The following is a 25,080-nucleotide window of genomic DNA, read 5'->3' on the forward strand; positions in this document are numbered from 1 at the left end:
ACTAAATAAACAAAACGAAGAATATAGCTAATAAGCCAGTAGTGAGTGCAGATTAACCTCCATCTCCTGGGTTCATGCGATTCTTATGTCTCAGCCTCTTGAGTAGCTGGGACTATAGGCAGGCACCACCACTCCCCGTTATTTATTTATTTTTATTTATTTATTGCATTTTTAGTAGAGATGAGGATTTGCCACATTGCCCAGGGTTGTCTTGAACTCCTGAACTCAGGCAATCTGCCCACCTCAGCCTCCCAAAGTGCCAGGATTACAGGCATGAGCCATATTTATTTATTTATTGGAGCTTTATCATCCAAGCTGAAGTGCAGTGGCACAATCATGGCTCACTGCAGCCTCAGCTTCCCGAGGCTCAAGTGATCCTTCCACCTCAGCCTCCCCTGTAGCTGGGACTATAGGCACATGCCACCACACTTAGCTAATTTTTGTATTTTTTTGTAGAGATGAGTTTTGCCATGTTGCTCAGCCTGGTCTTGAACCCCTGGCCTCAAGTGATCCTCCTACCCTGGTCTCCCAAAGTGCTGGGATTACAGATGTGAGCCACCAAGCCCAGCCAATTGTCCATGCCTGGCACAGTGGCTCATGCCTGTTAATTCCAACACTTTGGGAAGCCCAGGTGGGCAGATCACTTAAGGCTAGAAGTTTGGGACCAGCCTGGCCAACATGGCAAAACCCCGTCTCTGCTAAAAATACAAAAATTAGCCAGATATGGTGGTGGCACCTGTAGTCTCAGCTACTTGGGAGGCTGAGGCACAAGAATCGCTTGAACCTGGGAGGTGGAGGTTGCAGTGAGCTGAGATCGCACACTACACTCCAGAAAGCAAGATCCCGTCTCAAAATAAAAATAAAAAAAAAAAAAAGAGAGACAGGCTAAAAGTAAAAGGATTAAAAAGATACAGCATACAACAAAATAAAGTGAAGTGACTATATTAGTATCTACCAAAGTAGACTTCAGAACAAGGACTGTTACCAGTGATAAAGAGCTACATTTCATAATAGTAAGGAGTCGATTAAACAAGAGGGCATAATAACTCTAAATTCACATTCATCTAATAAAGGAGCTTTCAGCAGCATAAAGCAAAAACTGAGAGAAGAGAAAAACAATAGACATATCTGCAATTGTAGTTAGAAATTTCAATACTCCTCTCTCAGTAATTGATACAACAAGGAGACAAAAATTAGTAAATACGTAGAAGACTTGAAAATTATCAACCAACCTGACCTAACTGACATTAATAGAACACTCTACCAACACAGAAGAATAAATATTTTTCTCAAGTGCACAGGGAACGTACAACAAAATAGATCATACGCTGAGCCACAAAATAAATCTCAATAAATTCAAAAGGATTTCAATCATACAGAATGTGTTCTCTGGCCATAACAAAATTACATTAAAAGTAAAAAACAGCCATATATGCAAATAACTCGTGTCTAGGAATTAACAAAGTTCTAAATAATTCATGGTCAAAGAAAATATCACAAGAGAAATTAGAAAATATTTAAAACGGAATAATAATGAAAGCACAATATATCAAAATGTATAAGGGCATGGCTAAAGTAGTGCTTAGCAAAGAATGTATACTTTTTTTTTTTTTTTTTTTTTAAGACAGTCTTGCTCTGCTGCCCAGGCTGGAGTGCAATGGCGTGATCTCAGCTCACTGCAACCTCCACCTCCTGGATTCAAGCGATTCTCCTGCCTCAGTGCCTGGGATTACAGGTGTCTGCCACCACGTCTGGTTGATTTTTGTATTTTTAGTAGAGACAGGGTTTCATCATGCTGGCCAGGCTGGTATTGAACTCCCGACCTCAGGCGATCCACCTGCCTCGACTTCCCAAAGTGCTGGGATTACAGGTGTGAGCCATCGTGCCTGGCCAAGGTATACTTCTAAATGCTGACATTAGAAAAGAATAAAGGTCAAAAATCAATAAGACTCCACCTTCAGAAAAAAAAGAAGCATATATTAAACTCAAAGAGAGTTTCCTTCTACTTATTAGTAGAAAGAAACAAATAATGAAGATAAGAGCAAAATTTAAAAAGTAGAAAACAAATAATAGAAAAAATCGCTGGGCGCGGTGGCACGTGCCTGTAATCCCAGCTACTTAGGAGGCTGAGGCAGGAGAATTGCTTGAACCCAGGAGGTGGAGGTTGCAGTGAGCCAAGGCCAGCCATTCCAGCCTGGGTGACAGAGCGAGACCGTGTCTCAAAAAAAAAAAAAGGAAAAAGAAAAAAATCAGTGAAACTTAAAGCTGTTATTTAAAAGGTCAATAAAATTTATAAACCTTTAATTTAAAAAAGACACGATTTATTGATGTCAGATATGAAAGTGGAAACATCATGATCCTACAGATATTAAAGTGATAACAAGATAATCTTATGGCAATTTTATCTAATAAATTCAATAATTTGGATGTAATTGACAAATTCAATGGAAGAGACAAACAGCTAATACTGACTGGAGAAAAAACAAAAAATTTCAATAGCTCTATATTCTTGAAGAAACTGGGCCAGGCACAGTGCCTCACACCTGTAATCCCAGCACTTTGGGAGGCTGAGGTGGGAGGATCACTTGAGTTTGAGACCAGCCTGGGCAACACAGGGAGACCTTATCACTACAAAAATAAAAATAAAAATAAAAAACTAGCCAGGTGCAGTGACACATGCCTGTGGTCCCAGCTACTCAGAAGGCTGAGGTGGGAGCATCGCTTGAGCCTCGGGGGTCGAGGCTGCAATGAGCCATGATCACAACACTGCACTCCGGCTTGGGCAACAAAGTGAGATCCCATTTCAAAAAAAAATTGATTTTCTAATTAAAGCCTTCCCATAAAGAAACCTCTCAACCCAGATGAATTCTGGTGAATTCTATCATTGTTCCATCCAGCTGAACCCACAGCTAGACTTTCCCCAAAAGCGATGGCAGGGGAATTCCTTCAAGGGCCTACTCCAGAACTTCTGGATATGGGGATGGTTCAAATTCCAAAGAAAGAGGCACTAAACACCAGGGTGATCAGTCCAAAACATGTATTAGGGCGATTTATAGCCCGATGCAGTGATCATTGCATTGAATAGTGAGTGAAAGAGAGGTTCTGCCTAAGTATGTCTGCAAGGAGGGGATCAGCTTATGGAGTTGATATGAGGGTTTAAGGAATTTGGCTCAGAGTGAGAGCTACTTTTTTCTACATGTTTAGCAATGTGTATTTCAGGCAACAACCTAAACAATTTTATCAGTGTCTGGGAATATTCAAGGCCCAGGTTTGGGTTCAAGGCTGCGTGATAAAACATGCAGCTGGCCAGGGCAGAGAGCAGACAAGGCACTCTGTGTTTCTCCGTCTGAACAAGAAAAAAAATGGGGCGAACTGAGAGATCCTAGAAACATCAAAGAAGAAATAATACCTTCTACACAAAACGTTTTCAGAAAATAGTTAAGAACACTTCCCAACTTGTGTATAAGATCAGCATTACCGTGTTACCAAGGTCATACAAAGATCTCTCAAGAACAGAAAATTATTGGTCAATATACCTCAAGAATATAAATACAAAAAGTCCACAACAAATATTAGCAAACTGAATCAAGCATGAAATTTAAACATATGTCTTGATATCTGGAAGTATAAGTATTCCAAATTAGTTCTACTGTCAAGACTGCCTTGGCTATTCTAGGTCCTTTATAGTTCTATATGAATTTTAGAATTGGCTTGTCAATTTCCACAAAAATAACCCTGTTTGGATTGTTACTGAGATTGTATTAAATCTATGGATCAATTTGAGGGGCACTGGCATTTTAAAAACATTGAGACTTCCAATTCATAAGCATAGTATATCCCTTCATTTATATAAATCTTCTTTAAGAATATCTTAAACATTTTGTAGTTTGCAGTTTATAAGTCAAGAACATCTTTCATTGACTTTGTTCATAGGATTTGTGTGTGTGTTTGTCTGTGTATGAGTGCATACACTATAGCGACTGATATTATTTTATTTTGTTTCCTAATTGTATGCTTCAATGTAGATATACCATTGTTTTTGCACATTGATCTTATATATAGTGACCTTGGTAAATTCATTTTTATTTTCTAATAGTCAATTCTTTGGATTTGTACAGAATTATCTACAAATATTGATAGCTTTATTTCTTCCATTCCCATCTTTTTAATATTTATTTCTTTTTCTTTATTGCACCAAGCAACGAAACTAAACCTTCATAGGCACATAATAGTCAAACAGCTGAAATCCAAAGACAGTAGGAAATCTTAAAATCATACAGAAGAAAATACACATTTCAGTCAAAGGAGCAATAAAATTGATAAATATTTTTCCAAAGAAAGTATGCAAGCTAGAAGACAACATAATGACATCTTTAAAGTGTTGAGGGGGGAAGAAACTGGAAACCTAGAAAAAAGTATTCAAAAATAAAGGTAAAAAGATCAGGTGAGATGGTTCATGCCTGTACTCCCAACACTCTGGGAGGCTGAGGCAGGAGGATTCCTTGAGGCCAGGAGTTCAAGATCAATCTGGGAAACATAACGAGACCTCATCTCTATAGAAAATTTAAAAATTAGCCAGGGAGATAACATATACCTATAGTCCCAGCTGTTCAGGAGGTTGAGGCAGGAGGATTGCTCCTGCCCAGGAGTTTGGGTGGGATTGGACAATGATCACACCACCGCACTCCAGCCTGGGTAACAGAGTAAGTGAGACTCTGTCTCTAAATAAATAAATAATTAAGGTGAAATAAAAAAATTTTCAGAGCTAGGCTGGCTGCAGTGGCTCATGCCTGTAATCCCAGCACTTTGGGAGGCCAAGGCGGGCAGATCACAAGGTCAGGAGTTTGAGACAAGCCTGGCCAATATGGTGAAACCCTGTCTCTACCAAAAATACAAAAATTAGCTGGGCATGATGGCATGCACCTGTAGTCCCAGCTACTTGGGAGGCTGAGGCAGAAGAATCGCTTGAACCTGGGAGGCAGAGGTCGTAGTGAGCCAAGATCGCGCCACTGCACTCCAGCCTGGGTGACAGGGCGAGACTCCATCTCAAAAAAAAAAATCAGAGCTGAGACTAGTCTTCATTAATAGATCTGTGATACAATAAAAACTAAGGTAGACAATAATAAATCAATATTGTAATCTCTAGGGTAAATATTGAAGGAATTATAAAAGAATGTATAACAAAAGAGTTAATAGAATTGAGAAAAATTTAAGAATATCTGATTAATTCAAAAGAAGACAAGAAAAATATATAAAAGAACAACAAAAAGGTGAGACGAAGAGAAAAAAAATAGCAAGATGGTAGATTTAAACCAAAGCATATTAGTAATTACACTAAATGTAAATGAACTGAACAATCAAATTAAGAGATAATGTTGGTCTCATTAGATAAAAAACACCAACTATTTGGTTTTTATGAGATTCACTTTACATAAAATGAGGCAGAAAGGTTGAAAATAAACCATGGAAAGGCTCTATATTATAAAGTATATTGCTTCCGGCAAGGGCTTTCATACTGCTTTTTCATAACATAGCAGAAAATCAGAATGGGAAGCGAACACATGCACAAGAGACCAAACTCTGTGCACTCTGTAACCAGCCACTCTCGGTCAGGCGCGGTGGCTCACGCCTGTAATCCTAGCATTTTGGGAGGCCGAGGCAGGCAGATCACTTGAGGTCAGGAGTTCGAGACCAGCCTGGCCAACATGGTGAAACCCCAGTCTCTACTAAAAATACAAAAATTAGCCAGGCGTGGTGGCCCACACGTAATCCTTGCTACTCGGGAGGCAGAGGCAGGAGAATTGCTTGAACCAGGGAGGCAGAGGTTGCAGTGAGCTGAGATTGCACCACTGCAGTCCAGCCTGAGCGACAGAGACTCCATCTCAAAACAAAAACAACAAACAAGCCACTCTCACGGTAACGGATCCAGTCCTGAAAGAGCTGCTAATGCAGAGTCCCCAGGACCCAAACACCTCATAAAGTTCCCACAACTTCTCAACACTGTTACACTGGGAACTAGGTCTTCAATACATACATTTTGGGAGACAAGTCATATTAAACCATAGCAATGCCTTTCATCAGTTTTGAAAAGTTCTTGGCTTTCATTTATTTAAATATGCCCTCTGCCCCATCTCTCCTCTCTTCTGGCACTACATTTACAAGCATAATGGAATTTTGATTGATCCCACATGTCTTTTATGACCTAAACTTAAAATAATAATAATAATAATAATGCTTGGCTTGGCATGCTGGCTCATGCCTGTAATCCCAGCACTTTGGGAGGCCAAAGCAGGCGGATCACTTGAGGCCAGGGTTGGAGACCAGCCTGAACAACATGGCCAAACTCGTCTATACAAACAATTAGCCAGTATTGGGTACTAGGCTTAATACCTTAATGATGAAATAATCTGTACAACAAACTCCCGTGACATGAGTTTACCTACAGAACAAACCTTCATATGTGCCCCCAAACCTAAAATAAAAGTTAAAAAAATAAATTAGCTGGGCATGGTAGCTCACACCTGTAGTCTCGGCTGCTCAGGAGGCTGAAGTGGGAGGATCACCTGAGCCAGGAGGTCAAAGCTGCAGTGAACTGTGATCGCACCACTGCACTCCAGCTAGGGGACCAGAGTGAGACCCTGTCTCAATAAATAAATCAATACATATAAAATAAACAAACAAACAAATAAATGTATTCTTAATTCGCTTTACATTCTGTTTGGATATTTTCTAATGACCTGTCTTCAAGTTGGCTAATTTTATTACCTACATTGAGTCCTCTCTTAAATCCATTCAAGGAATTCTAAATTTCAGATAGTGTATTTTTTAGTTCTGAATGTCCATTTGGTCCTTTTTTTTTTTTTTTTTTTTTTTTTGGAAGAAGGCGAAGCTCAGTCTTATTTTTTGTTTTTTCGGCAAATGGTGATACCTGGGGAGTTTAGACAAAGATGGGCTGTAGGCTTAGTTTGGAAGTCCAACTCTGACCAGTCATCACAATCCTTGCCAAGAAGTAGTGTTAGAAGGGGACCCTTCTAGCAAACAACATTCTCTGTTCCATTTGCAATGGAAATCTGTAAGCATTTATTTTAGCAGGGGGTATAAGCTGCTGTTCCCATTTGCTTAAGTTTGTCCCACCTTGTGATAACATCAGGCTTTTCGGAATGGCCATTCCCCTGAATTAGCCAGAGGAATCTATTTTTTCAGCACAGCCTCTTGTTTTAGTTAAAATTCACAATGCAGAAGATAAATTATAGCACAGAATCTCAAACGTCTCCACTTCTGACATTTGTGCTGCTAATTAGTTTCTGCTCATTGTTACATTCCATCTTCTCTGTTTTACTTTGGAAAAAAATACATAAATGTAAATACATTTTCACATATTCAGAGTTCCATTTCAATATTCAGAAGAAGTATAGTTTCAGTGTCTGTCCTGAGCATGTGACAAGTGTTTAGATGCCACATTTCATATTCAATCACATTGTGTTTTATTTCTACAGTACCATAGAAGCAAATCTGCTCAAACAAAGCCCAACTAAAAACAAAATCTTACTTGGGAGGCTGAGGTGGGAGGATTGCTTGAGCCCAGGAGATCGAGGCTGCAGTGAGCCATGATCACACCCACCACTGCATTCTGGCGTGGGCAACAGAGCGAGACAAAAAAAAAAAAAAAAAAAATTCCAGCATGAAACTGGAGGTTAAAAAAAAAAAAAATCAAAACAATGAGCATTTTATCTCCAAACATCAGTTCTATCCCATTTGTAAGAATTATCACTACTACCAATTGACCCCTGATATATCCAAGCACTATATGAAATGCCTTATGGATGCTGCCTCCTCCTTTACACCTGGGAAAAACCAAGCATGTGGAAGAGCAACACTTTGCTAAGAGTCTATAGTTGGAGCATGATGGAGCTGAGATTTTATCCTAGGTGTCTCTAACTCCAGATCCCATGCTTTTTCCCATCTGTATTCCAGGCTTTCATCATGCCTTAATTTCCAAGCAAAATTTGACAATCCAAGCAAAATGATTTTAATTAATTGGAATATTAGACTTTGCATTTTCTTTCAAACCAAAATGACACCTAATTTTTTCTCAGCTGACATTTTTACAAAGACAGTTTTCTCCTATGGTTTCCCCTTGTCTCTGAAAACTGCTGCTGTACTTAGAGTGTTCAAGGGTAATCTACCCCACCTCTAATTTCCTTTAATGCCCCAGGATAAAAGCCCTGACAGCTTACAGGATGTCAGGAGGTCCTGGACCACTCATCCTCCTGAATGGCTGAAGCCAATAAAATATGTGATAGTAGACTTTTCTTACTTTGTTTCCATCAGTGTTGAAATGCTAGTGATTCCTTCTTCCCAGATATCTCTGGTGAAATTTTACCATGTAACATAAATTATTAATGTTTATTGATAGATTTGCTTCTAGCAAGAGGTCGATTAATTTGTTGTACTTTATAGGGTTTGGACTGAGAGAAATTATACAATATTGAATTCTGCTTATTAGCTGTTATTCTATTGTAAAAGAATCCCACATCCTGTCAATGTTATCTTACCTATAGTTCTCAAATCAATAGTTTTATTCCTTTTTATGAATTCCAATTGTTAAAAAATATCCATTTTTCACTCATTTGTTGATATTTTCCTCTATTTTAAAACCACTTTAATTATCATTCTATCATTACATTATTATAATTATTTAATTATAATTTGTGGGTTTTTTTAATAGTTTGGGTTTTTTTTTTTTTTTTTTTTTTTTTTTTTTTTTGAGACTGTCTCTCTCTGTTGCCCAGGCTGGAGTGCCGTGGTGCAACCACAGCTCAAGTGATCCTCCCACTTCAGCTTCCTGAGTGGCTGGGACCACAGGCGTGCACCACCACCACATCCAGCTAATTTTTAGATGTTTTTCATAGAGACAGGGATCTCACCATATTGCCCAGGCTGGTCTCAAACTCCAGGGTTCAAGTGATTCTCCCACCTTGGCCTCCCAAAGTGCTGGGATTATATGTGTGAGCTACCACGCTCAGCCTATAATTATTTAATTACAGTTACTTAAAGTCCTTGTCTTATTACTTCAACATCTGGATCATTTATCAGTCTGTTTCTATTCTCTCTCTATTCTCTTGATTATCAGCCACATTTTCCTGCATCTTTGGATATCTAGTGACTTTCTATTTAAAAAGAGCTGCAGAGACCTGTATATGAAAGACCTGTAGAGGATCTGTATGGTATTTCCCACCAAGTTCCAGCTTTCCTCTGTTAGGCAAATAGAATGACAGACTGATCACCTCAATCCAATCAGGAGTTAACTGAGGTAGAGCTGGGCTGCAGTTTTAATATGATGCAGTCCATGGCTGGGCGCAGTGGCTCATGCCTGTAATCCCAACACTTTGGGAGGCCGAGGTGGGAGGATCTCTTGAAGCCAGGAGTTCGAGATCAGCCTGGCCAACATGGTGAAGCCCTGTCTCTACGAAAAATACAAAAATTAGCCAGGTGTGGTGGTGCATACCTGCAGTCCCAACTCGGGAGGCTGAGGCAGGAGAATTGCTTGAATTGCTTGAACCCAGGAGACGGAGGTTGCAGTGAGTCAAGATCACACCACTGCATTCCAGCCTGGGCAACAGAATGAGACTCTGTCTCAAAAAAATATAGATAGATAGATAGACAGATAGATAGATAGATAGATAGATAGATGGATGGATGCAGTCCACCTGCATTGCATTCCTGTTTTCATGTGAGGGTTTCCTAGGTTTTTGATTGAAAATCTTGTGGCTCTCTGTCTCCTCAACCCTGTTAGATCTACAGAAGATTCCCTTGGAAGGTTCTGAGCTTAGAACTTTAGCCTTTTTCCCAAGCTCCTCTTCACCCTCACAGCTATAAACTGGCTAATTTTTTGAGGGGGATACCATCATGTTTTTGTATCAGGCCTCATTCCTCTAGTTGGACTTTGTGTTCTAAGCATTTCAAGATTAGGGGAGATTTCACCCTGGCTTTTAGAAGCCCTCAACCTAGCTTTCCAGGCTTCCACACTCAGTCTCGGGACCTGGAAAATGTCATATGGCTATAACCAGCTGTGTTGTTGTTGTTGTTTGAGATGGATTTTTGCTCTTGTCTCCCAGGCTGGAGTACAATGGTGCGATCTGAGCTCACTGCAACCTCCACCTCCCAGGTTCAAGCAATTTTCCTGCTTCAGTCTCCCAAGTAGCTGGGATTACAGGCATGTGTCACTATGTCTGGCTAATTTTTGTATTTTTAGTAGAGATGGGGTTTCACCATGTTGGTTAGGCTAGTCTTGAACTCCTGACTTCAAGTGATCCACCTGCCTCGGCCTCTCAAAGTGCTGGAATTACAGGCATGAGCCACCATGCCAGCAAGCTGTGTTTTTTGAGACCCCAACTTTTCACAACAGCCCCACTTAACTACCAAAGGTCTTGCAATTGTAGAAGCCCTCTGTACGAATTAAGCCCAATACTCAGTTCATACACAGAACAAGCAAATGTTCCCAGGAAGAAAACATCCCATGACCATCAGCTCAACTCAGAAGGGATACTCCCTGTCTGAGTTCCAATTCTAGTCATTGTTGCTTCCACAGCTCTCCAGTATCTTAAAGATAGGATTTTTGTCATTTATTTGGCTTTTTCTCGTTATTGCAAACAAGAGTGCAGTGTTAGGGTGCTACCTCCTATACAAATCAGAATCTCAAAGTACAAGTTTGATTTGAAAGAGGAACTGAAAAACACACACACACACACACACACACACACACACACAAACCCAGCTTTCAATTGTCAGCAATGATTTAAAGGATTGCCAATGACAAGACTACAGTCATGATGCTAATATGACTAACAAAGAAAGGTATACAAGGCAAAATTTCGGCCAAAATTCTAGAAGTATTCTTTGGCCATGAAGACAGTTTCAACTGTGCTGATACCAATGACATTTTTGGGTGTAATTCAGATTTCACACAATATTTTCTGGATATACCCAAAGACGGAACATATTGATGAAACACATCAAATCTGACCTCTGAACTACTCTCAGACGCATTATGGCAATCCCAGCAAAACGCTGCTAAATAAATTAAATTGAATTTATTTAAGATATGAGGTGTACTGAAAAAGTTAAATGAGACAACCAGCATTCTCAGATAACAAATTATGGTCTTTGGTGGAAAAACATTAATTTTAGAGATGTATTATTGTTAGTTGATTTGCACTATTGTTTGCTATTTAAAATGTTGTAAAAGCTTATGTAAACAATTGACTAATGCTGTCATTTGGATGCTTGTCCCCTAAGCCTCCTGTTGAAATTTGATCCCCAGTGTTGGAGGTGGGGCCTAATGGAAGGTGTCTGGATCACGGGGGCAAATCCCTCATGAATGGCTTGGTGCTGTCCTTGCAATTATGAGTTCTCTGTTAGCTCCTGCAACTGCTCATTACAATGAGCCTGGCACCTCCCTGCTTCTCTCTTGCTTCTCCTCTCACCATGGGATATCTGCACAGCCAGCTCCCCTTCACCTGTGGCCATGAGTGGAAGCAGCCTGAGGCTTTCAGCAGATGCCCTATCTTGAACCTTCTAGGCAGCAGAATCACAACCCAGATAAGCCTTTTTTCTTTGTAAATCACTCAGTCTCAGATATTCCTTTACAGCAACACAAACAGACTTAGACAACTAAGTTTAACCACTTTACTTTTAAAATTAAAAAATATTTCTGTAGGTATTAGAACATGGTTTTCCTAGTTTGGAAGAAAACTGCATATGAAATATACAACCAAAGTGAAATTTCAATGAAATATAAGGCAATTAGGACAATGAAAGGAAAATATGTGCATGACAGTGACTAAGTTCACAGTCAAATAATCTCAAAACTAATTTCTACAGAGACTATTTTTTGACCGTTACAGATTGAGGTATTAATTGATTGAAGAGAAATTTGAACAAGTTTAACAACAAACTGTCATAATATAATAGTGAATTTCTGTTTTTTAAATAGACCATCATTGAAGATTTTGAAAAAAATAAGTTAAGAAATACTGTATGAATATAACTATGGCTTGAAGAAATAGTAAAAAAAAGAAAAACACATTATGAATGATAGTAATTTATATGATGAAATTAAAATATTTTATATTTTCTGTGATAATCATGTACCATACATGACCCAAACGCAATGTTTAAACACAATATGTAAAACTGAATGCAGTCATCTTTGATAATTTGCTTACTTTCAGTCCCGAAACCCACAGCTTCCCACATATTTTTCTATTTTGTCATTACAAAGGTAGATTTGTCAATGCAGAAGGATGAAATGCATTTTATTCAGCAATGTATGAGCTTGATTTATAATTTTTAAATATATAGACATAGACTATGTGGGCCACCATTCATACTCTTGCCACAGATGCTAGGGACCAACATGAGCCCAGCATCCCAACCACAAATACATTTCAGAACTAGGCTGGTGAGCACTAAGAATAAGGCTTGAGGAAGCCTGATTTAATGACAATAATTCCCCGTCAGGGCTAGGTGACTGGCATGTGCCACACCAAAGGCAAGAAAGGGCGGGCCCAAGAGAGGCCTAGGAATGGTTGATCAAGAAAGGAGGCTGCTGTCCCTGAAGCTGGAATATAGTTCAAAGAGGTGGTTTCAAGGTCAGCAAAGGACAGCTGCAGCTCAAGGGAGATCTGCAGGACCCAGAGGGGCAAACACTACCCTCCTCCTACGGCCAGAGAAGAGGGGCACAGATGTCAAGGCAAAGAATCAGATGCAGAAAATGCCTTGAGGCCCCAAGACAGAGATCAAGCTTGAATCTGACAGGCTTCCCTACAGAGGCCCGGGGAGCAGGTGGCACAGGGGCTGGAAGTGAGGGCCCCAGCAGGAGCAGGCAGGGTCACAGAGGAAGCATGGCTGGTGGAAGGGCCCAGGTGGGTGTGTGCACAGCCAAGGACCTGGGCCAATCCTGGCCAAGGTCAAGAACCCGGATGGGCTGAGTTCAGAGACCCGGACTGTAATTGAGCTGAGGGAAAGAGTAGAGTCCAGTAGAGAAAGGGAATGTTGTTCTTTGTGTGCCAGGAGCAGCTTCCCTCGACCATGTCTGCACTTCACAGCCACAGGGTGTGGCCTGGGTGGGTAGGAGCAGAGATAGGATGTTTCTGTAGGAGCAGGGATAGGATGTTTCTGGTCCTGCAGGACTGTGGGGGTCTGGGGCAGACTAATTGGTAGCTACCGAGAACAGCTGCAGATGAGTTTTCCCTGAATCCTTGGAGAAAGTGGGTGTCCAGCATCTATCTAGTCAAGCTCCTTTCTTTTCTTTCCGAGATGAAGGGAGCTCCCTTCTCCAACCAACCTGAACAACCTGGACTCCATTCTCTTCCTTTCTAGATTGAGGAAGGATCTTAGGTCAAATTCGTGATGGTTTGAAATAAGTATAAAGACCGAGAGTCCAAAAGGACTGCCAGTGCAAGGCAGTCTGTTCTCTCTCATTCCTCGGGTTCTTCACCTTTAGGTCCTTACCCAAGGTTCCTCCTTCCCTGAGTCAACCCAGAGGGAGGAGAGGATCCCCACACACTGTCACTCTAGACAGAGGCTTATTTCCATCGCGTCTGACCTGCCAGAAGCAATAGACTCTCAGGCTTTTCTTTTTCCCCAGGTCAGACACAAAAGACTAAGTTAGACATTTCCCGAAGGAAACTGACTACTAGGGGAAAAGTCACATCAAAAGCATGATAGTACAAGACTGCAGAGATGGATGTGGCCATAGGGAATTATTTTTTTATTTGGGCAGAATCAAATTCCGCCTCAGGAGATTCAGCTGGCTCTAGTGTGGATGCCAAGTTATTTCTCAAAGACCCAACCTTGTATGGCCCCTGGGGCTGAGCGACTCATTCCACCATAGCAAATGAATTCATGATGTGGGCCCAGGCTGCCTCCTGGCCTTGGGCTGAGATGTTGGTCAGTGCTGCATGGCATGAGCCAGCCTAATTCCCAATGAAGGGGAGGGAATTAATTATTAAGGACCTACCAGTTTGCATTTGGGTTTTCATTTAATCCCTTCAACAAGCAAGACAGCTAATATTTGGCTGGTATGAGATCTTAGTTTGACCCAGTCAGGTTTCAAATAGCTATGGAGGAGACTGAGAAATCTTCTAGGAAAAAGAAACAAATTGACCATGCTCACAATTAGAATGCAGCTTTATTCAAATACATCTAGAGGAACTAGGGCACCAACAGAAGTCCAGACTCAAGAAGGGGCAGGTGATAATGCCCAGTGCTGGTGAGGGACCATTACACGCTTTTGATCAGTGTATAATTTGGTGCAGTGTTGTTTTTTATTTGTTTGTTTGTTTGTTTGTTTTGAGATGGAGTCTTGCTCTGTCACCCGGGCTAGAGTGCAGTGGCGCGATCTCAGTTCACTGCAACCTCCGCCTCCTGGGTTCAAGTGACCCCAGCTTCCCGAGTAGCTAGGATTACAGGTTCCTGCCACCATGCTCAGGTAATTTTTCATATTTTTAGTAGAGATGGGGTTTTACCATCTTGGCCAGGCTGATCTCGAACTCCTGACCTCATAATCTACCCCCCTCAGCCTCCCAAAGTGCTGGGATTACAGGCGTGAGCCACTGTGCCCAGCCTGGTGCAGCGTTCTTGAAGGTAATTTGCTGTCATTAAACATTTGCACACAGATACTCTTTGACAGCAGTTTCACTGCCAGGAATTTATTCTACAGATTTACAAGTACGCAAACATTTGTGAACAAGAATATTCACTAAAGTATTGTTTATAACAGTAAAATAATGGAAACAAATGCCCATCAGTAGGGGACTAACTGAGTAAAATACTCTGCATCTATTGAAAAAATGAGATGAATCTATATGTGCTAATACAGAACAATATATAAGATAAAAATGAGAAGAGTAAATTGCAGAAGAACCTTGCAATACTATCCCATTTGTAGGTTTTTAAAGAAAACTGACTACATATGGACTTACAGTGGAATAGAAAATATCTGGAAAGACACACAAATGAATATTGTGTATATTTATAATTGCATATATAATAGTGGCTATCACTAGGTGACTCTTACTTTCTTTTTAATTGTTTTTTGAGACAGGGTCTCCTCCGTCTCCAAGGCTGGAGTGCAGTGGCTCCATCATGGCTCACTGCAGCCTTGACCTCCTGGGCTCAAGCAAGCCTTTCACTTCAGTCTCCGAGTAGCTAGGACCATGCTCGGCTACTTTTTGTATTTTTTGTAGAGACAGGGTTTTGCCATGTTGCACTGGCTAGTACTTCCTATCTTACATTTTTCTTTACTGCTTTGAATTTACTTTTATGAACCTATATTACTTTTAAAATAGAAAAGAAAAAAGTTAAAGAAGGAATTAGGGACCAAAAAGAGGTAATTCGTCAAGTAAAAAAAGGAATTTACCAAATGTATCCTTAGAAGTCAAACTCAGCAACAGGACCTAAAGGCAGGTAAGCCATGGTAGCTGATTGATGGACCCTTCCTGACCAGCTGACATGGCCAGATGAAGAGGGTTTGCTCTCACTCATCAAGCTCAACTTCCTTGAGACCCAAGCGGTCTTGCTGTGGGGCCCCAATAATGTGGCTGAGGAGAGTGGTGCCCTTTCCCATTAGCAGCAGACTGTGGAGTTGTCAAAGAACAGAAGGGTAAGCACTGGTAGCTGGAGCCCCTGGCAGAGACTGGCGCTCATGGAAGAGTCTGGAGGCAGCAGGCATTGGATCTCCAGCAGGCTGGATCTCCAGCTTACTTACCACCAAGTCTTGGTACACTGGAAGTGATGGCAGAACTGCAAGTATCCAGCAACAGCAGAAGGAGGCAGACATCAGAACTGGGCTAGGAATGTACGGTGGGGGTGGGTAAGACAAGCTTGGAGAATCTCAGAAACACTTGAGGAAAAGCTATCAGAGACTGGAATGTCTGAGTGAGTACTTAAGCAATTCAAATTAATGATATTCAAGTTTCACTCACTCATCTGATACACTGAGCTCTTATTATATGCAAGGCACAGTACCAACCACAGGAGATACAGCAGTGAGCAAGGTAAACACGGAATTTATTAAGTTGAACTGGGTGGAAATAAAATTTCCAATATTCAACTTTTGGGGACTTACAAAAATGGTAATTTCTTATGGGTCAGCATGAATACATTCTGGCAAGAGAGAAAGAAAATAACAACGCATGACCCAATTAATTGCTTGATTACAATTATGAAAAGAGCTATCAAAGAGCAATCCGATCTGATTCAGTCGTGTGTGTGTGTGTGTGTGTGTGTGTGTGTGTGTGTTGCCAGCCAAGAAAGGCTTTCCTATAAGGAGTTACTTTAGAGGAAGTGAGGGTGAAGAAGAACTAACTTAGTGAAAGAGAGTAACAGAGATCATCCCTGGCCAAGTCAGGTGCAAAGGGCGTGAAGGGTAGGAGACTGGCATTTTCCCGAGCCTGAGAAGGTGGTGACTGCCTGCAGGGAGACGCAGGGGTGGTGGGATAAGGTCTGGAGAGAAGGGGGAGTCGAATCAGACAGGGCCTTGTAGGCCATGATAAGGACTTTGGCTTTTATCCCAAGAGGTTTAAAAAAACACAATGGTATATTATTTGTATCCAAAAGCTGGCAACATCCAGGGAACATTCAGGTTACAAAAAAATGTTCCATGCCCTTGGTACAGATGAGCCCGGAGGTTCACAGCTACAGGGGTAGTATGTGGTTGCGTCAGGATCAGAATCTAGGTCTTTCCAAAGAGCTTTCTCCACCCTGGATGCCACTGGGAGGGTGGCAGGGGGGTGAGACAGGCGGGGAGGCCAGGAGACTCTCTAGGAGGAGGCCAAGGAGGCCCCGTGCGCCGGGCGGCAGCTCAGTGGCCAGCAGCAGTCCTGGCGGAAGCGGCGCACGAAGAAACATCAGATGAGTGGGTCCAGGCAGCTGTTGAGGCTCAGCAGCGCCAGGCTGAGGGTGTGCAGGATTGTCAAGCGTGGAGGCGGCGCGACACCGGTCTCCGTCGCTGTCCCGCCCGGCCACCCTGGGCGCCAGCAGCAGGTGGTAGGGCGCCAGACTGAGGGCGAAGACCAGCAGGAGCCCCAGGACCATGGTCTTGGCCGCGCGCGAGTGCGCGCCGGCGCTAGCAGGGCCCGGGCCCGAGGGCGCCTGGAGCGCCCGCGCCAGGCTCACGTAGGCCGGGAGCACCAGCAGGAAGGCGGCCGCGAAGAAGGCCACCGTGACGGAGGCCAGCCCCGAGCTTGCCCAGCGGTGCTCCTGGCAGGGAGGGGCCGGGCCCGCCAACCAGGCGAAGGCGCAGGCAGTGCGCGCGGGGCGCCGGTGGCGCAGGCCAGGCAGGCAGCCGCCCCGGGCCCGGGGCCGCGTACGGAGCAACAGCGGCACACGCTGATGAGCGCGGCGAAGACCACCGCGTAGGTGGACACGTAGTAGGCGGCCCCAGCCGCGCGGCAGGCGGCCTCCGGGCCAGGCCCAGGTAGTAGATGAGCCACGGCTGCAGCGTGAGCGTGAAGAGCTCATCAGCCAGAGCCAGGTTGAACAGGTAGAGAAGCAGGGCCTGGCCCAGGCGCCCGCCGCTGCGGATGAACACTGCCAGGGCAGCCACGTTGGCTGGCAGCCCCAGGCCCAGCGCCAAGGCATAGGCCGCGGGCACCACGATGAAACGAGCAGGGTCATCCCAGAGGCTGCAGCCGCCAACACCCAGGTCCCCAACACTGCTGTTCATCTCTGACCTTGATGTGGCAGAGGAAAGGTTAATGCGGCGGCTAGCCACAAAGGCAACCCCCATTCCACCTTCTCCCACCCCAATCTCCTCTTCTTCAGCCCTTGCGGGGAGGGGGCACTAGAGGCAGAGTCCATGTGAGAGGGAATGAGGACCGAACCTGGCCAGCAGCTGCTGAGAGGGGATGGACTCCGGAGTTTTTGGTGACAAGCTGTGGGAAGCGAGGAAGAGGCAGGAGTCCTAGATAACTTGGAAATTTCCAACCTTGGTGACTGAGAGGGTAGAGGTGCCCCTCACAGACAGAGTATGGTTCATACCTGTTGGGGCACAGACCTGTGCGGTAAACCCACATAGGGCTGAGCCAACAGGGAGTTCTGGAGAAACAGGTTGAAACATAGAGGCCTGTCCAGAAAAAGACCCAACTCCCTCGTCCCTGTGCCACCCAGATGAGAAGCATGGATGGAGGAATGGGCTTGTGGTGCAGTGACCCACAGGATAGGCCTATGCACAGTGACCTCGGACTTGCCTTGGTGAAGGTCCTCTCCCAGGGAGGTACCTCAGCACTTGCCTGGAGCACCCTTGGCTGGGCTGAAAAGCTTTTGCCACTCTGAAGCCTTCCATCCTTTTTCCTCCCCCCTCACTTTTTGACCACAAAGTCGTCCTGGGTCAGACTCAGACCTCTGGACAGAAAAGCAAAAAGTGCACAGGCCCAGCAATCAGGCAGATTCTAGATATACACATCAATTTGCCATGTGACCTTGGGCAAATTACTCAGCTTCACTGAGCCTGTCTTTGCTGCAGTAAAATGGAGATTAAAATACCTACCTCACAGGGTTGTTGGGAGGATTATGAGAAAACATAAGTAAAACTGAGCCCTGTGGCTGACACTGGGGAGATACTTCATTACTGTTAGCTCCCTTCCCTTCTAGGCAGCACATAGATAAATGTGTACACTCACACAGGCACACACAGAGTGTCAGAGACATAGACACCCCAGGCACACAAAACAACACAAACACATCTGGGCATATTCCTATCCTCTTCCCAAGGGAGGTAAGTGCACAAATCAATGTCCTGTTACTATTTGTGACACACTTACACACTCCTAGGATGTCCTAAAACTCAGTTCTTCCAAAATCTGGATTTTTGCCTTTGAGCATCTCAGGCTCCAATCCTTTCTGAGACCCCGGGTAACTGTATTTCCTTTCCCCACTTCCTCTGTTCTGTTCTCCATGCCTGTAGCCCTACCCTGACCCATCCCCTGCCATCCTACCAGATTGTTCCTTTCTTACCTCTTGCTATAATGGCTGCTGGAGTTCTCTCTGGGGTCCTGACTTTAAGGATCTGACACAGGGCAGAATCCCCTCCCACTCACACATCTCAGACCCTCCCATCAGCCAGCTAATCCCAAGAAACGACATGAAGAATGGGTCTGACAGCTGGAAGGGCTGGAGCCCACCTGTGGCACCTGTGAGCTGGGTTTCTGGGGCTGCAGTCAGGGCCCCAAGGGAAGGGAGTGTCATCGGAGGACAAGAGAGCCTTCAGCACAGGGAGGGAGATACAAATGCATTAGGAAGGGCAGGCAGCTGAACATCATCGTGCTGAGATGACCTAGATTTAGGCTGTAGTTTGGGGGGCACATTTCCTGAGGCCCGGCTTCTCCCTGGGCTGCTAAGGAGGCACTGCTTGGGCTCAAGATCCTCCTGCTGCTGTCAGTCCCAACTGCTGGTACACACCAGCTGCCCAGCCTACTCCTCTAGCACCCTGACTTTCCTGCAGCTGCTGGGCAGTCCTACAGCCAAGCTTGGGGGCCCTAGTAGCTGCTTATCAGCCTACAGATCCAGACTTGGTAAACAGGAGCCCTCAATCTAATGCTAGCTGCGAGAGGTTTTACTCAAAGTCCGTCCTGGCAGGAGACGGGCTGGCAGTGGCATCCTGGAAGGGGTGGAGAAAGTATAAGGCCAGGATCCTTGGGGCTCCAGGCTTTACTTTCTTGGGCTTCAAAATTTCCAAGCAAGATGGGCACAGTGGCTAACGCCTATAACCCCAGCACTTTGGGAGGCCAAGGCGGGCAGATCACCTGAGGTCAGGAGTTCGAGATCAGCCTGGCCAACATGGTGAAACCCCATCTCAAAAAATAATAATAATAATAATAATATAAAAAAATAAAAAAAATTCCAATCAGAGGGGAAATGCTGGAAAGCAGGACAGATTTCATCACACCAGACAGGTCATCCCATCTACTCTCAGATTGAAGACAGCAGGGGTGCCATGCCTATCCATTTTCAGCTTTGGCAGCTGGTGCAGTGAAAAGTTTGGGTCCTGGAATCAATTAGGCCTTAGTTCTAGTTCCAGGTCTCATATATAGGCACTTAAGCTTTCCAGATGCATTTTCTCAACTGTAAAACAAATCAATATTTAATAATGGCTAGCATTTACTCAACATTTACTATGTGCCGGGCTATGAAATAGTTACTATCATTATTCATAGTTTTCAAATAAGCTAGTAAGTGACAGAAACCATTGTCTACTTCCTCTTCTTCCTTGCTGACCAGTGTGGGTAAATCTTAACTAGTCTAAGTCCATTATGGGAATTCCATTCTCCTGCCAGTGATTAGGAATGGAAATGGGACATAGTTCTGCCTAGTGAAATCTACGGGAAAATCTAGGGTCTTCTAAAGCACCCTTCCTCTCTTTTCACCTTTCAGTATTATAGCAAATGCACTATCTGGAGCTGCTGCAGCTATTTCGCAACTCTGAGGCCAGTAGCCAACACACTGACAGCAGCAGAGCAGAAAGTTTAAAGAATGTTGATTCTTGATGCCATCATTAGGCAAATTAACCAACATTGAAACTGAAGTGGTTATCTCTGAACCTCTTACATGAGAGAAAAGGTTTCCTTATTGTTTTGACATTACCATTTATTTAGCGTGATCTATCTATCCTTACTATAGGCAGACTGCACCACCATGCTTTCGGACTCAAGAATAAAAAAAATCCAACTGAGAGCGTCACCTTGCCTGAGGTTCACTAGTCAGAATGGGAATTAGCATTTTGTAGTGAACATGAAATGGAGTAATAGAGACTTCTTTTACACCCTCAAAGCAATCTGTAGGCTGATAGCCAGAATATTTGCATAAGTGAACTGTTTCTCACTATGATCCTTCATGGGAGGTACATCACTTCCCAAAAGCCCACAGCCCTGCCTAGCTAAGATAAAGATGGTGGTGACATAATAGCAGATGCCCTAACGTGTTGTCCACTTTTCCCCCAAGAACTGTCACACATATGCACCCTTCCTACCCCCAAGGACCTCTGGGATTCCTCCCAGGCTTTGGGCCCTGCTGTACCACTCAGCATTTCACGGAGTTGGCTGTCCCTCACCTCCATGTAGGTGTCAAGGAACACTGGACTGGGTGCCACACATCACCACCAGAGCTTGATTTCAGGTCCTGTCAAATGACTCAATGCCAATCTGCTAGCTCTGCAAATCTAATATGTCAGAGAAAAAAAGGAGTGGGAGGGAATTTCTAATGTGGCTCAAAGGGCATAGGCAGAAGCAAGTACTTAAAGTTCTGCCATACAGAACCTGTACATTTTAAATATGCATTAAAAGCCTTAAAAATATGCATGTGTTTTGAACCAGCACCCTTACTTCTAGGGGAAGAAAATAAGTATGCAAAAGAGATTTACTGTGAGGCTTACAATAGCAAAAAATTGAGAAAAACCCAAATGTTCCTCGTGGGGGGTGAAATACATTATAGTACATCCTTACAATGGAATACTATGCAGCCATTAACAGCAATGAGGCAAAAGAGACATGAAACAGTGTTATAGTTTATAAGGTTTTAAAAGGAGGTCGAATAAAATAGGATATATGGTTTTATTTTCATTTTTAAAAATATGTATCTGCTTAAAGGCACAGAAAAAAGTTCAGAGGTATACTAACACCAAGGCATTAAAAGTGGTTATTTGGGGCATCAGAATTTTGGTTGATTTAAATTTCTTTTCTGCTTATTTTGTATTTTCGTATGACATGAGGAATGTTAATATGCATAACATGTACTCCTCACAAAAGAGTAGTAAAGCTAAAAAGAGAAAGTAGGGCCAGGTAGGCAAAATGTCTCTTTCAACACTGGCTGACCCTGGATATTATAATGGTAACAAGATGACAGACTCTGTGTTCTACCATATTCCTGCTGTGTGAGAGCTGCACGGCATAAACAGGCAGAGATGCTCTACTTCCAGGATTCCTTGAATGTACTTAGAGTCTTCTTCCTAGTGGGTCTGACCACCTTCTTAGTCTGGGCTAAGAGCTGGCCGACATTCAGCAGCAGCAGGAACCCCAGGCAGACGATGGCCGGGATACAGGTGCTTAGTGACTCTTTTAGAGCTGCCAAGGTGAAGATAGCCCCTGGAATGGAAAGTGAGGTCCCTGAGGCTCCTTGGGAGAACCCAGGAGATCCAGGAGCTCAGGGCTCTCCAGTTTAGGCTGATCCACTCCAGCCCAAGCCCTCCCATTAAACACCCTCACCACTCCCAACGTGCATTACCAAAACTAACTGCATTCATCTCTAGCCTCCTGGAGAAAGCAGGACCAGGAAATTAGAAGCCTCTTGAACAATAGCAGTGGCAACAGTTGCCCCTCTTGGAGGACAAGAAAGAAACAGAAATGACCCAGCAAAATAGGGCAGTGGCTAGAGTGGATAGATTTTAGGAAAAAAAATCTCCCTGATCCTTCTTTCTTTCCTCTTTTTTTCTTTCTTTTCTCTTTCTTTCTTTTCTTTCTCTCTCTCTTTCTTTTTTAAGGCAGAGTTTTGCTCTGTCACCCAGGCTGGAGTGCAATAGCATGATCTCCTGCCAGCCTCCTGAGTAGCTGGGCTACTGGGTTCTGGGTACTGGCTTCAAGTGATTCTCCTGCCTCAGCCTCTTGAGTAGCTGGGATTACAGGCGCCCACCACCACGCCCGGCTAATGCTTGTTTAGTAGGGACGGGGGTTTCACCATGTTGGTCAGGCTGGTCTCGAACTCCTGACCTTGTGATCCGCCCACCTCGGCCTCCCAAAGTGCTGGAATTACAGGCGTGAGCAACCGTGTCTGGCCCCTTCTCCTTTCTTAATCCTACATCTACTAAGATTAAGATGAAGGGAAGGACTAGCCCAGCGGCTGCTGGTTGGAGGTATGGGAAAGATCTGAAAATGAGAGAAGCTCCAGAGATGGAAGCAAGCCTGGTAGTGGTGGCAGCAATGGTAACAGATGCCAGGGCATACAGAAGAGCCTGAAGATATCTGGCCTTTGAAGCAACAGCTGTCTTTGTACATCAGCAGTTCCTGTGGGCAGAGCTACTGGTGGGGTGGGGGGGACTCCCTCGGGAAATTCTGTGCCTTCCTGTTCAAGGTTCTCCAGCTTCCCTGCTCTCTACACCAATCTGCCAGACACATACATCAAATGGCAGCTGCTCCTCCATCCCCTCATCCCAGAAGTGGGTGTGTGGAGGAAGGAGCAGAGGCACTGAGCTTGCAATACATCTTCACAAGGGAATACCATGCAGCCATTAGAATTGAGGAGGCAGAAGGTACACTTAACATGTGATAATGTTCTAGCATATTAAGTTTAAAAAGTACCTGTGCTAGTTTGAAGACCATGGAAACTGTGGTAGAGCAGGAAGTGCTCTTGATCCCAGAGAAAAAAGAAGGGTGGCAACAGTAAGGGGCAACAGCCAGGTCTTTCCATCATCCTCCCCCAGAAAACCCCATTTTCTCAGGCCAGTTGGCCCCCTTACCCATCATGAGCAGAATCAAGAACAAGTTACTGATCTCTTGCAGCATCGGTGGGCCCGTGGCCAGCAGCAGCCCAGCCAGCAGTTCCAGAAAGCCCACAGCTATTTGGTAGTTCAGGGGATCTGGCTGGTAGCCAAATACCTTCAGCGGGAACACCTCAGCAAACTGCACGAACAGGGCGTTCTAGGGGTGGCAAGGAATGCCTGTCAGCCTCATGCTCACCAAGGCTGAGCTCCCCAGATGCTCCATGGCATATACATGCCTGTGCCCTCAACTCCCCAGAGAAAAGAACTACTACTGTAGGTCAGGTCCAGGCCTGAGGTCAGCCTGGAGGGGAGAGGGCTGCCCTGTGGCGCTGAGCTTTGGAATCAGGAAACAGGCTCCATGTTCCAAGTGGTACAGAGATAGATTTTCTCACTAGACCTCTCGAGAGATTACAACCCAGGCCAAATCCCAGGAGGAGGGGGCTGGGCTTGGCTCCCTAGTGCCAAGGCCTGGGGAATGCCACAGTTTGCTTCTTTGTGCCTGGCCTGGTTTCTCTTAAGGCTGCTGTACAGGGAATATTTGGAGGTGGGGAGGAGTTAGGTGGGCTCAAAGTGACTCTTCTTGTCAAGGCAGGTCCACCCCTGAGCCAAATGGCAACTTCACCCTTACTTTCGGGGTTACTTTTTCCTGTTCCCACTCCTCAGCTCTACCTCCCCTCCTCAGCTCTGCTGGGCAGCAGCTCTAAGCTATCGTCTCTGGGGATGTATCCAGGCCTTGGAGAGAGATGCCAGCAGGGGTCTACAAGTCTAGCTCTTTTGAGGGACTGGGGAGATTGGTGAACAGGAAATGAAAGCTTTCCCGTGAGTCTGGAACTAGACAGAAGGCTGAAAGACGACTTCAGGGCCTCCCTCTCAGGCTTCCAGGAGAGGCTTCCCTTTCTGGGTTCCGAGTCCGGAGTGACTAGTTTGTGTCCTGCTTCCTGACTAGATGTGCAACCTTTAGCAGATATACTCGCCCTTCAGGGCGGGCTTCCTTCCCTGCAAAGCCAGGATTACTACACCCCAACCCCACGAACCTCCCGAAAACTGAAGCAAACGGCGAAAAGGGGGAAGACAGCGCGGAGTGAGCTCATTTTCCCGCTGCATCATCCTCTCCCAGGGTCCGGGGAGTGGGGAGGAGGGTCCTCCTAAGGCTGTAGATTTGCCTGGGGCCACCAATGCTCAGCAGGAAGGGGAGGTTCTGTTCTCTTCCGTCTAGGGAAGATCCAGAGAACTCGAGGAACTCCCCAGGAAGGACGTGCGCCTCAGTCGAAAGCCAGGCGCTTTCCCCCATCTCCAGCTGAGCCTCGGAAGCCCGAAGGCAGCCTGCCGGGCCGGCGGGAGCGGCGGGGCGGAGCACACGCCTCCGCGGGCCCGATCCCCGGCCGCCCGCCCGCGCCGCTCACCATCCGCTCCGAAACTGGAGCCGAGATCTCCTCCGAGAGCTTGGCCAACCCCACGAGCGCGAAGAAGCCGCCCAGCAGTACACGCAGCACCGACAGCAGAAGCTCCATGGCCGCGCTCCCCGCACCGTGGGTTGGCCCCGCCGA

General features: G+C 44.7%; 2 protein-coding genes across 3 annotated transcripts; both read right to left on the reverse strand.

The window, feature by feature from the left end:
• Positions 1 to 16,053: 16,053 nt before the first annotated feature.
• On the reverse strand, positions 16,054 to 21,453 carry LOC126960819 (transmembrane protein-like). The gene is made up of 3 exons (XM_050800507.1): positions 19,002 to 21,453; positions 18,255 to 18,408; positions 16,054 to 17,738 (listed from the first exon to the last, which is right to left on the reverse strand). Exons 2-3 carry the CDS (start codon positions 18,347 to 18,349, stop codon positions 17,132 to 17,134), a joined length of 702 nt encoding a protein of 233 aa, XP_050656464.1. The 5' UTR covers positions 18,350 to 18,408; positions 19,002 to 21,453; the 3' UTR covers positions 16,054 to 17,131.
• Positions 21,454 to 21,552: 99 nt separating this feature from the next.
• Positions 21,553 to 25,072, reverse strand: TMEM35B (transmembrane protein 35B). Of its 2 annotated transcripts, XM_050801057.1 has the most exons (4): positions 24,937 to 25,072; positions 23,510 to 23,690; positions 22,282 to 22,375; positions 22,049 to 22,142 (listed from the first exon to the last, which is right to left on the reverse strand). In XM_050801057.1, the coding sequence occupies exons 1-3, from the start codon at positions 25,042 to 25,044 to the stop codon at positions 22,287 to 22,289; spliced, it is 378 nt and encodes a 125-aa protein (XP_050657014.1). In that variant the 5' UTR covers positions 25,045 to 25,072; the 3' UTR covers positions 22,049 to 22,142; positions 22,282 to 22,286. The 2 variants fall into 2 exon arrangements, with proteins under 2 accessions (XP_050657005.1, XP_050657014.1); XM_050801048.1 differs by lacking the exon at positions 22,282 to 22,375 and having other exon boundaries at positions 21,553 to 22,142.
• Positions 25,073 to 25,080: the final 8 nt, after the last annotated feature.

Source organism: Macaca thibetana, chromosome 1 (genome assembly GCF_024542745.1).
Source record: "Macaca thibetana thibetana isolate TM-01 chromosome 1, ASM2454274v1, whole genome shotgun sequence".
Taxonomy (NCBI): Eukaryota; Metazoa; Chordata; class Mammalia; order Primates; family Cercopithecidae; genus Macaca; species Macaca thibetana.